We start from the raw sequence: 13485 nt of genomic DNA, 5'->3' as shown, positions 1-13485 counted from the left end.
AGTGAAATATGAGAAGATCTAATGATCAAAAGTCCCACTACACTTTACCACTGAACCTTCCACCAGTGCCACTGAAGTGAGACACAAATGGACAGCTGCAAAGCACATGAGCAGGTTGCAGGGGGTACTGCATAGGGCCAGCCCTGTGAGTGAGGAACCTGGGGAAATCTAGCTCAGACTAGAGTTACGCTCCTTCTTCTGTGGAGAAACAAATGCATAGCATGGAAATACTTTGCTTTTGGTTTACCAGGGGTCACCTGAGCAACCAGGTGCCCTGGCAGGGTACAGGGAAGCAATTTCTGTCTCGCGTGCCAATGAAGGGAGTTGAGATTGCTGTTTTGTGGACTGACTGTGCAGCCCAGGTGACAAGCACCAGAGCCCCAATAGCTGGTGTAATGAAACAAATGCATGAATTATGCAACAATTACATGAATTACAAAAATAATTGAAACAAATATGTGAATGAAAAAGATTAGTTGATTCTTAAGTTAATCTTGTTTACGTCTTGAGTAAGTATATATCCAGGGGTGCTGCCTGTAAGGTGGTTGGAAATGAGCTGATACTTAGAAAATAATGTGTAGATGGAGTGCAGCCACCTCAGGCAGGACTTAAGCAATGAAGCTGGAAAACACTGCACAGTGCCAACAGCATTAGCAGTGTGGACAAATGGCAAGAACATGGCAAAAACTGCAGCCAGCAATGCCACCATACACCTCTGAAATTAAAATCACTTGGATTCCAAAGGTCAGGTATCCAAAGTCATATGCAGGTGCTGAAATAAGTATCTCAGTTTCCCAAATGGTGAGCAGAAACAACTCCTGTTTCACTGAGGGGAAGCGCTTGGTTGATAAACATTCCTGTAAGCTGACTGTCTTAAAATTAAGTGCCAAAGTGTGCATTTAGGCACCCCAGTTTGTACATTTTGTTTTGTAATTTTTAGTAGAGCTATTCAAACAAATACTTATCCTCAGCTCACCTGGCAAAGACTTTCATTTTCACAGCTCTGTGGAAAAACTGAACCAGCTTTATTTTTGCTTCAAATATTTCTTTAAAAATTAGAGATTTTTCCACTGTCAGAAGACTAATATTTGCTGGTGTAATATATACTCATAAATCAAGAATGGTAGCTTTGCACAGTTTTGTTTAATGAATGAGCCTTTAGATTGCTGTAACAAACTGTCCAGCTAGCCACTGTGTTTGGGAAAAGTCAGTGATTTTCATTTGCTGTAATTTTGGGTGGTGGCTTTTTTTTGTTTGGTTTGTTTTCCAATTTGAATGGTATGGTACTGCACTGCTTTGGCAGGCTGAAGGAGCCATACTTAGCAATAATAAAAACTGATGTTTCCTCTTATGTAGGAAAACCAGTTTTATCCCATTTGGCAAATAACTGCTTTCAGTTGTATCCATGGAGGATGGAGCAGTCTTTTGCACAGTATCCTCTCTCATTTTAGGGAAGTCAAGTTAACAAAGTCAAGTAAAGCACCTGGAGATGATAATTCATCCTCGTTCTGCCTTGTATTATAATTGAGTGAATGTCCTCAACTCATTGAGCAAAAGGGGATGAGGGACCTCATCTCAGAAGGCCAGAAGATTTTTCACTCTCTTTGTAAGGCCTGATGCCATGTGATTAACCAGTTTAAAGAGGCTTGAAAGGATTTTTGAGTCTGGCTAATGCAATCCACTTTTTCAAAGGCTTGCTATCATTTACATACACTATTATTAAAGATTTAAGAAAAATGTTCTGCTCTTGGTTTACTGCTTTCTCGCATTTCATAGATAGTTTAGTAAATTTTTGATTTGAGATGTTCAGGATATACAGTTTGGCTCTAATGCAAAATGCATCTTTGAAATAACACAGATTTATAATCTAGTTTATACTAACTTCATGTTAGCTATCTATAGGAGGAATAAATGCTAATACTCAAATATTTAGAGTGAAAACTAGCTCCTCTGTGAGTTTTCATCAAGTCAGTGGACAGATCTCACACTACTGGTTTATTCAATCTAAATAAGAATGGCAAAATTTAGAATTATATTTTGTTTAAACCCAGGTATGTAGTTTGATCATTTATAATCTGTACAACGCCAGTGTGAGAACTCAGTGAAGGAGAAAAAGGACTATACGTGAATAACTGAGTAATTCAAATCAGTTATAATTCTGTGAGTGGAGAAATTTGAATACTTACATAATATTATTTGTCTTTAACCAAGAAGCTGGGCTAAAAAATTAAACAAAGAAGCAAGCAAACAAACAAAATGCTAAAATAACAGGCTTTTGTGGTAAAACAGTTCTTTTACAGTGTTGTGGTTACAGTCTTTCTCACAGCACTTCTTGTATTTCAGATTCTAAGAAAAATAAAGAGTTGCAGAGCTATGTGCAAAACCTTCCCTAAACCAGAAACACTTTTAAAAAAATCCAGTAGACAAGTGAGTTTGGATTTTGGTTAAAGAACAAGTCATTCTATTTTCATCTGAGATCTTTGTCTTATGGGTCCTCAAACTTTTGCCTATTGGTTTTGTAATTTTTAAAAAGCAGAAATGTTGATTTGATGAAGTGCCACTTTTGTCTACTCAAACCTAGGCTAAAAGTTGAGAAAATCCTGGTGTATCCAGGTAGATTGAATTGGCTGTGACCATGTTCTTTTCAGGTAAAGCCAAATGGGAGCTAGTGGTGTCTGTGTTCTTGATCTTTGTTTCAATGGGCTCAGTGCATTTCCAGATGACCCTTCTTGTGTGTTGCAGTGTCTTTGCATATGAAACCACATAGATAAATTAGAACATCTGTCTGTGATTTATCCTGCTTTGTTCAGTGGAGTAAAGTACATAAATTAATCTTTAGGGCTGTGTTGAGCCTTGTGTTTAGCCACAATCATCTACCCAACCTCCAAAAGTGCAACGTAGTCATCAGCTGTACATAGAGCGTACTCTGCAGATGCACACAAGGGCCCTGAAATATTTGGTTCCCACAAGTTTTTGTAAACAAGAATAAGCATCAGTAGGAATGTTGCCAGCTTTCTTCGGGCGTTGAGAACTCTCATGCTGATGCGTATCTGAACCTAATGTAAATCAAAACACGTGGTGCCAGATGAATATTAATACTATAATTTAGTCTTAGGTTTTGGTTGTCATCTAGACGTTGGGACTAAGGTTGAGTGCTTATTAATGTTACCTATTCCTTAGAATCAGTACTTGGTCCATGAGCAAATATTGGGCTTAATTGGAAACACACTTGCATGTGAATATATTCAGCTGAGGACTGATATATTGTCCCTTGAATTTAGTGGTTATTTTTCCATGGATTCCTACTGGGGGCAAACTGGGCCAGAGAGATACTCTTTGTTTGATTTAGGTTTATGAATAGTTTTTATAAGAAGCTAATAGCAGGAGCAAAGGTGTTCCTGCATTTGTTTGTAGCACTGAGCCTCAATTTGTTTCTGTTAGAGATGAGTTTAAGTAAGGGTGACAGAACACTGGAACAGGCTGCCCAGGGAGGTTGTGGAGTCTCTTTCTCTGGAGACATTCAAAACCCACCTGGACGTGTTCCTGTGCGACCTCACCTAGGCGTTCCTGCTCCAGCAGGGGGATTGGACTAGATGATCTTTTGAGGTCCCTTCCAATCCCAAACATACTGTGATACTGTGATACTGTGAGTTTATCTGAAATGGCCAGGTGAGGGCAGACAGGCAAGTTCATGTAACAACAGGCCTTCTTAAGAAAGATTAATGTGAGATGCCCATACTCTGGCCATAAAGAATGAGAAAATAAAATTGTGTAAGTAAGGAGTCTGATGTTGGCATCTTAAACCACATTATAACACCTCATCTACCTCTTCAGAGAAGTAATCTGTCATGTTAGAGAAGGTCTAAATGCAGGCTGGAAGCCCTGACAGAATATGAAGCTGTAGAGTTCTATCTCTACTTCACAGAATGAAACGGGTTTTGGATTTCTTTTTTTTCTTTCATTTATATTAGCTAACATGCTTCCTTGGATGCTGAGTTTATAGCAGGAACAGATGTGATGGATTCTGGGTGATGAAATTGCTTAGTGACGGGTAAAGAACCTGCTAGTTTATCTTGAAGGTGCATGTTTGCTGGAGTTAGGAATAACAGGGCCACTGCTGTAATGGATCACTTTGCTATCCAGTCAATATGAAGTCTTCCGCAGGAAGAGCATAGCTTGAATAGAAATCATCCCTCTTCCCACTGCCTTTCTGAAGTGTACATTTCAGTCATATGTGGAAATACAATTTGGTGCAGTGTAAGTGGAAATCCATTCAATGAAATTTGAAGACTCTGAAAACTAGTTGAAAATATAAAAACACATTGAAATGAATTTCCTTGGGGCCTATTAACTTCACTGGTTCAAGAAGGGTTCATCCTAAGCAAATGGATCAAATTCTTAACCCCAGGAGACATGAATTTGTTGGAGCGTTTCATGGATGTCAATAAGATGACTATTTATCCACTCTAATTATGGTTTTGAAATAAACTAGCACAGAACTTATGTAAATCAGTATTTGAAGTGTTTTGAAGGGGTGCCTAAATTAGGCAAGAGGATTTGCATAACATTTTAATGAACAGAAATTATCATATAATTTAAGTCTCCCTGTACTGAAACTTGGACATGAATATATTCTGTCTGTATATCCTCTCAGAAACATCAGAGAACTCCAGTATTGCCTGTTTCTAATGTTACACTGCACTCCTTCAGAGCATGTGTATCACTTTTCAGAGTATTTCTGTTCATAGATTTCTTGTTACCTGCTTTCTATTGACAATATTGAGCTTCAAGCCCTAATAAAAGATCCCTTTACTGTGGAAACCAGACTGTCTTAATTGTCCTTTCATGGCCCATTATGGTAATGAGAAAAGGAGGGAGAAGGAACCAACTGAAACCAGAATTTATTGGAATGGATTCTGTTTGTCATATACACATTATAAGGGGTTGAGGAAATTGAAAGGAAATGTTTGTAATGTGGTAGGAAATGTTAGTATTGTGGTAGGAAATGTTAAGGTAGCATATAGATACTTTCATAATTTCCTGCAGATTTGACAACTCGTTTCTGCAGAATATATTGAAGTTAAGACATAAATATGGTGATTCATATTTAAGCAAAAAAAAAAAAATTGTAATCATGAAAATTCCACATGTTGGGAGAAGTTGCGATAAGACACAGAACAACTGCCAGAATTTCTGAAACAAAGTGTTAAAACATCTATTCCAAGACTAACAAGAATATTATCATAACTTATATAATAGGGTGCTCGGTGTTTTAGATACACTACAGTATGACACATGATGCACATGACACACAGTCATGTGATTTGTTCAGGATGACCTTCCCAGAAAAGCCACCTCTTTTCTTCTCCAGGACATCCCTTAGTAACATTAATTAACAGTTTAAGTAACCCATCAGAGATGAATAAAGGAAGTCTTTAATAAATAAAGATTTATTTATAATAAATAAATTATAAACGTATAACTGCATAATAAGTGTTATGCCCTACTATTGTTTAGTTATTTTTCTGTTCATGTAAATTAACTTGATTCATTGAAATGCAGACTTTTTTTTTTTTTTTTTAGGGAGAATTTATCTTTAGTAACAAGAACTGACTCAAGATTTTATACGAAACATGAAATTTATCAACAGAGTTTGTCATTAGCTGGAGTACCTTTTGTATTGACAAAAGGTGCAGCATTTCAGCTGGTTATTTGTAATGGACTATGAAGTCATTTTGAACCAGAACAAGAAAAGTATACTTAGGAACTATGATTTAAATTAATAAGGGAAGAAATGGGATAACGATATGACATAGGAAAAGTAACATACATAATACTTTAATCATGTTTTAAAATTCATTCTCTTTCAAAAATTCCTTTTGCAGAATAAGTAGATGCTTATTGGGTGCTACAAGGCTCTTGTAAAACTGGGAAAAATATACCTATTTCCTTACATGGTTAGAATTTGTGTATTGCTCTCATGGATGAGTACTGAATACACTGTTCCACTAGACTGTCCCTCTTAATGTCATAAGCATTTGCAGTCCTTGTTTGACATCTTTCCCATAATACTGCTTCTCTGCGCCCCTGAGACTTAAAACCAGACATAAGGCAGAAAAATGACCAGAACAAGCCTGACCTATGCACAAGAGACAAATTTCTGAGTACTCATCCATGAGAGTTGAACGCCTAATGCTTATAAACCTGGAATAAAATACAGTTTTGGGTAGAAACTACAGGAAGTTTTTATTTCCTGAAATGAAGGATCTCAACTGAGCTACAGTGTGGCTCCTAACATGGTAGACTATGTGGAAATGATTTTTCAGCCATTTCCAGCTACTTTATTGAACTAAGATGCTTGGAAAAGAATTTTTTTTGTTTGTTTGTTTCACAGCAAGACAAAACTGAATAACTAAGTAAAAGAACAACAGAGTGAGCATATTCCCTGAAAAGATGAAGCTGGAGTGTGCTTTTCTCTTCCCAGAAGTAATGTTATTATAGTAACACATTCTATAGAAAGTTTGATGTATTCTAATGATAAAGGTATTTATCCTGCTTTTATTGTGGCATAGATCTTTTTCCATACTGTTAACTTTTTAACTTCTGGCATCCATCTGTTATAGTTCCAAATCATAGTTTTTGTCACATTGTTTGGACAAACTGCCAGGCGTTTTCTAAGTTAATGAGACTTATCACTGGTTCTCTTGGTAAATGAACGTTTGTCAGCCATGACTCTTCTGACACTACAAAAGCAATTATTTGCAGCAATATGGCAGTTCTGTGGTAAGAACTCTTAGGCATCACAGGCTACAATTGCCCCTTTCCAGTACTCTTGTTGTAAATAATTGAAAAAAAGGTTTGAAATGGATGGTTTCCTCAGAGAGGAAATTACAGAGGACTAATATTCTGGGTCCGGGAAAAGCAGACAGGATTATAGGTAAGCACTTTAGAACAGGTTTCCTTTACGTAGGTACAGTGTTCTACTTGGGAAAGCAAAGACGGAAGTAGTAATGGTGCCACAAATGGTCATGTCAAAGTGTACGAAAGCATTGGACTCTGCAGAAATAACTCTTTTGAGCAGTCACTAAGTATATTGCCTGATAGCTCACTACTATTTGGTAAGGAAGAATAATACATTATTCTGCACTTTTTATGACTAAAATGAATGAACTGGGTTCAACAGATATGTGATAAGGCTCAGTGGTTTGGCTTATAGAGAACTGACAGACATAATGTCCATCACGTGGATTTTTTTTTCCAGTTTTTTCCAGTTTCTACATTCTATCTGAAAAATAGTTTATGACTAATAATAAACTCCTCTTGTTAAAATCTGTAGGGGAGGAGTAAGATGTTAAAAGTTCTAAGGAGAGCAAAGTCCATCTTGAAAACACCATAATTTCTTTTATACATATATTTTTTGTGTTGAATGCCTGTGCTGATGCTTGCTCTTCAAAGGCAGATATTTTTCATTATTAAGTCCTCACAGTTACTGGACTTTTACCTTAGTGTTTGGTATGAATTGTGGGGTTTGGGGTTTTTGGGGTTTGTTTGTGTTGGTTTTTTTTTTGCACTTTTGTCTATTTTTTACACTTTTGCCATGAAGAACATTCCTTTCTATCTTTAATTAAACCTTCCTTTGATTACTGTCACTGGCTGTCCTATTTCCATTCTCACTTGCAATGTTAAGTTCCACTAGTCTAGGTAGCATACAGATGCTTTTGTAGTTTTCTGCAGATTTGACAACTGATTTCTGCAGAATACACTGTTCCACTAGACTGTCCCTCTTAATGTCATAAGCATTTGCAGTCCTTGTTTGACATCTTTCCCATAATACTTCTTCTCTGCACCCCTGAGACTTAAAACCAGACATAAGGCAGAAAAATGACCAGAACAAGCCTGACCTATGCACAAGAGACAAATTTCTAGGTTGAGCAGCAGCTTGTAGAAAACCTTGCCTTAGCAAGTCACTGAGGAGAGTAAAGATCCTTTAACTTTGTCTGCAACGCCTGCTCCAAAATAACCACAATGCAGGTGACTGCACTGGCCTGTGACTTCAGTGGTTTTGAGCCAGCAGTGCAGTCCTTTGCTGGCTGTCTCAATCAGTGGAAATGAGAGCTGCCCAGAAATTAAGTGGTGTAGTTTATGATCCCAGCTGAAACAGTCCATATCTGCTTCTGCACTGGGAATTCTCCATCACACCCTCTCCATGGTATTACATTTTGTCTATATGGATGACCTGACTACATAGTCTCTATACACCAATGTATTTTCTAAACAATACAAGAACATGAAAATGTATCTCTCCTCTGGGTTTTCGAGGGATAATAATACCTGCACATCTGCCAGATTATGTTGCTAGCTACAAGGATGTAAAATGAGAGAAGGTCACAGTAGCTAATGGAATGATCCCAAGGTTTATCAGTATGAATGAGAAAATATTTCACTGGAGTTTAAAGAGGAGTAATGATTTCCTCCCTCTCCCTGGAGTTGCTTCACCCCATTTGTTTGGTTACATACAAAACATAAACAGTGAACAACTAAGCTAAGTGATGTGTTTTCCAGGGTTGTCATACCTTGTAACTTGATAATCATCATAATCCAGATTCACTGAGGGAAAGATTTATTTTATCTACTCTAAGAGGATCTTGGTGATGGGTTTCAATTTGTGAAACCATACCTATTTCTGCAAAGGTTTTAACACGCAAATAATTAGCTATTTCCCTTTTTTTAAAGGAGTCTTTCTGTCCTTACTACACTGATTCTCTAAGTACAATTTATTATCTAAATGCTAATGCTTTGTGAGCTATTCAATCTCTGATTATGTCAGTGGGTAGACCAAGACAAAAACATTCAAAATCAACCAATTTATCTAGTTGTCCTGCTCAAATACCATAAGAAACAAAAGAGGCAAAACAAAACAAAAAATCAACTGAAGAAAACTGAAAAAACACTAGATCTGTGCCTTTTAATTGAGGTAACAAGTGATATACTTGTTTTTTAAACCTTTTTACAAGGGTTAGAACAAAATATGCTGTTTTGGAGATGGTGTGCTGTTTAACACATGAAGATGGTTAACTTCCTGCCACCTTTTTGCCTGCAACAGAAGTGTTACTGATTTTGCTCACCTGCATTTGGAAGAAGTTAACAAGGAGCAGTAGATTTCTAGACATAATTAGTGACTTTCTGTCAGTTTTTGCCTACAATTTGCAAAGCATTTTCTGCACCCTGTGAATAAGAGTAAATGAGATTAGACTGAAGCTGCAACTCATTACAAATGCACCAGAAAATCCAGTCAGGATACAACTTGTTCTTCTGTGGGTTGAACTGTGAAAAATCAAAAAGTAAATCCTGCTAGTCCAGAGAAGAAGTGTGTCACTAGTATTTAAGTGATTTGAAAGAAGAGCAAACATTATTCACAGATTTTTTGGTAACATTAGAATGACTTTAAATGAAATTCTGGTAACTTGACATTTTCCTGTCAGTAATTTGTGTGTTTGTAGAGTGCTTATTGTTACCAACATTCTTATTTTTCAAATACTTATTTTTTGTTTACTGGATTAGTTTGAGAGTTATACAGAAGCCATTCTAAATTTCACATGATGGAAGACTGACTTTGAAGTTTCTGAATAAATAACATCTTCAGTAAACAGCCTGCCTCATTTACTTTCTCTGCAGTGCCACATATACCAGCTTAGTAGTAATGTAAAATCCTCAGCAGAGACTTTTTTTTTACTAATCGGCATGAACATCTGGCATTCTTAGGCCCTGGGATTTCTGTTCTTTGGCCTCTGGTCCATATTTTCACATAAAGGCTAGGAACGTGTAGACATGCTTTTCTCACATCCAGAAGAAATCTGGGACGTATAGCTAATGCAGAAATAAAAATGTATCACTTTTTCTTGTGGGTCTTTGGTCTCCAGAACAAATGATACATTGCCAATAACAGAATCACCAGAAAAGAAGGTGGAAGAATTTTCACTGCATTAAGAGGTTTTTCTAAAGCTGGAAAGAAAGAGGAGAATGTACACATCTAAATTAACATCTAGATGAATAGTTCATATAAGGAGTCCTAAGAAGTTGGATTTTTACTGTTCCTTCTGAAAAGAATCAGTAGTTTAGGGACTATAGAGTGGGTGAGGATTTTTTTTTAAGGTGACAGAAAGTATTTGGTTACCTGTAGATTATATTTTGTATAGGAAAGGGGGTGTCAAGTTATTAATAGGACTGTATTAAGAAGCAGCTGCATGAAAACGAAACTAAAATTCCTAACAGTATACAGCAAAAACCAATGTAGCTGGTATATGAGCTGTAGCAAGCCTCTTCAGATAAAATCCTTATATGCAATCAAAGATATAAAAACTGTTTAATAAATCTAGTAGGCCCTTTCCGTATATCTTTTTCAGTAATTATTCTTTTCCTTCCAAAAGCATCATCATGTGATCAAGAACTTCAGTCAGCCCTGGAGGAAGCTAAACAGCCCCAGAAAGACAATGTGTTCATTCCAGAATGTGCCCAGGGTGGCCTCTACAAACCAGTGCAGTGTCATCCTTCCACAGGCTACTGCTGGTGTGTTCTGGTGGACACGGGACGTCCCATCCCTGGTACTTCAACAAGGTAAGGGAACACAAGTTCAGCACTCAAAAGGTGTAGTGAGAAGATGCCTCAGTGTTCATGTACCAGCACATAGATTTATTTTGCTGCTGGAACTATACCCTATAGGTTTCTTCTACTGTGAAGATGAAGCAAAATATTTCTGAGAGCCACCAAAAGTTAAGGTCATCTGGTCAAAGACCGTTTCACTGAAATGTCACAGGTAGTTTTCTGCCCCAGTCCTCTTTTTTATTTTCTGTTTTGTCCTGGGAAGCCAAGATGTGGAGCAGATAATTAGTAAGCCCAGAGGAAATCTCACACTCCTTGGCCTGAATATAGAAGAACCAAGTAAGATGGTCTATAACAGAAACCACATCCAACTTCAGAAATGTTCAGTTATTTTTCCAGCAACCTCCTCAATTATTTCGTATGGCTCACTTTGATGGAACAACTGCTTGGGAACCCATAGAGAGGAAATATTGTTTTAGTGTGTTATTAATTGAAGCTTAGAGTTCAGTCATCTGAGCTGGATACATGGTATTGTTAGCCACACAGAACAAATGTAGGTAAGGCAAGTATCAGATTCTGAAAGATATTATTTAGGCTATTTACTGAGGTTTGGCCCTTGAAATAATGCTATAGAAGGTCATATACAGCGGATGGGCAGTATGGGTATCTTGATGAAATAATAAACCTCTTCAAGCTTAAGCCCAACTTATTTTTTATCATTTGCATAAAGTTTGTGGAAAAAACAAACAAACAAACAAACAAACAAACAAAACAAAAAAACAAAAAAACCCACAACATTCTAAATCACTGTATAATATTATATTCTTGGGGAATGTTTTTCACATATTCAAATGCTGATTTACTAACAGCTGTTTATACCACAGTCTAGACCATGCCAATTACAGTACCAGCTCAAATGAGCAGGACTTAAATTTGCTATTGATCTGCTGTTTCTGGCAAGTTGAGACCCATAAACTGTCAAAACAAAGTAGGCCAAATTTAGTCCTGAAACTGAAGGATCAGTACACATGTTGTGTGAGGACCTGGAGATGTCCTCTAGAGATTCCAGAGGTTCCCTTTTCTGCTCTTCCTCTATTCTCCACTCCTAGGTTTGTTCACTGTTTCTTGTTTTTAGTGCTAACACTTATTGTAATTAAAGTTTAAATAATTTTATGGAGCCTTAGTTCCTATTCTCTAATTTGAGTCCAAATTATCTTCTTGTGCTCATCAAGCAACAGGACTTCTGCTGATTTTTTGGTAGTTCTTCTTTATGAGTATCATTTTATTATAGAACCACAGAACAGTTGAGATTGGCAGTGACCTCTGGAGATTCCCTAGTCCAACCCCTCTACTCAAAGCAAGGTCATCTGGAGTAGATTGCTCAGGACCAATTGGGCTTCAAGTTTCTCCAAGGATGGAGAGTACACAATATCTCCAGGGAGACAATTTAAAAAAAAAAACACAAAAAACTTTTTCTTTTATCTTGTATTTAAATGAAATTTCCTGTATTTAATTTCGTTCCCATTGTTTCTTTTTCTGTCACTGGACTTTGGTCTGAAGTGTCTGATTCTTCTTTCTCTCTTTTTCCCCCTTTAGATATTCATAGACATTAGTAAGATCCTCCCTGAGCCTTCTCACCTCCCTTGACCTACTGGCAATACTATTCCTAATGCAGACTGGGAGGCTGTTGATGTCCTGTGCTACAAAGGCACATTGCTGCCTCATACTAAGTTTAGTGTCCATCAGAAATCGCAGGTCCTTGCCACAAAGTTGCTTTCCAGCTGGTTTGCCCTCAACCTGTGCTGGTACAGGGGCTTAATCTCCCCTAGTTGTGGGAATTCTGTATTTGCATTTTTTGAACTTCATTAGATTCCTACCAACCCATTTTTCCAATCTGTTGAGGTCCCTCTGAATGGCAACACAACCATGTGGACTATCAGCCAATCCTCACAATTTTGTATCATCTGTAAACTTACTGAAGTTGTTCTCTGTCCCAGCATCCTGGTCATTAGTGAAGAGGCTAAACAATACCAGCTGGATCACTCCACTGGTGACTGGCTTTCAATTAGAATTTTTGCTGCTGGTCACAACTCTTTGAGACTGGCAGTTTGACTGGTCTTCAACACACCTCACTGTTCATTTATCTAACCCATACTTCATCAGTTTGTGTCTGAGAATGTAATCAGACACAGTGTCAAAAGCCTTACTAAAATTAGGGTAAATATATCTGCTGCTCTCCATTCATTCACTGAGCAAATCATCTCATCATAGAATGCTGCAGGCTTGACCAGGTGTGGTTTCCTCTTCATAAATCCATGCCAACTACTCCCAATCACCTTCTCACCCTTCATATGTTTTGAAACAGCTTCTAGGAGGATTTACTTCATCACCTTCCCAGCAACTGAGGTAAGGCTGAGTAGCTTGTTATTCAGCTCCTTCTTGAAGATAGAAGTGACATTTGCTTTCTTGCAGTCCCAAGGAACCTCCCCTGGTCACCATGACCTTTCAAATATCATTGAATGTCATAATGACATCAGCCATCTCCTTCAGCACTTGTGGGTGCATCCCATGAAGTTGCATGGATTTGTCCAGTTTGTTCAAATGATCTCTGACTTAATCCTGCTCCACCACAGATAAGTCTTCCTTGGTGCAGACTTTACTAGTGGTTTTGGGAACCTGGGATTCCTGAAGACTGATTTTACAAATAAAGACAAACGAAAAGAAAGCATTGAGTACTTCTGCCTTCTCCATGTCCTTTGTTCCCTGTCCCACCCAACAGCAGGCCCACATTTTCCCTATTTCTTTTCTGCTGATATGTGTGTAAGAAGACCTTCTGGCTACCATTTATGTTCCTTACCAGATTTAGCTCCAGGGATTTTGGCCTTC

General features: G+C 37.6%; 1 protein-coding gene across 10 annotated transcripts in view; it reads left to right on the top strand.

The window, feature by feature from the left end:
* Nucleotides 1-13485, top strand: part of SMOC2 (SPARC related modular calcium binding 2) — a 144543-nt gene that overhangs the window by 87767 nt on the left and 43291 nt on the right. For all 10 annotated transcript variants that reach the window (XM_082048049.1, XM_082048051.1, XM_082048048.1 and 7 more), the window contains exon 8: nt 10428-10614. In XM_082048049.1, coding sequence (XP_081904175.1) covers nt 10428-10614 — 187 coding nt within the window. The remainder of the gene's footprint in view (nt 1-10427; nt 10615-13485) is intronic.

The sequence above is a fragment of the Streptopelia decaocto genome, assembly GCF_964273445.1.
Source record: "Streptopelia decaocto genome assembly, chromosome: 3".
Lineage (NCBI taxonomy): Eukaryota > Metazoa > Chordata > Aves > Columbiformes > Columbidae > Streptopelia > Streptopelia decaocto.
The sequence above is the reverse complement of the archived record's forward strand: the minus strand, read 5'-3'. Positions and strand labels throughout refer to the sequence as shown.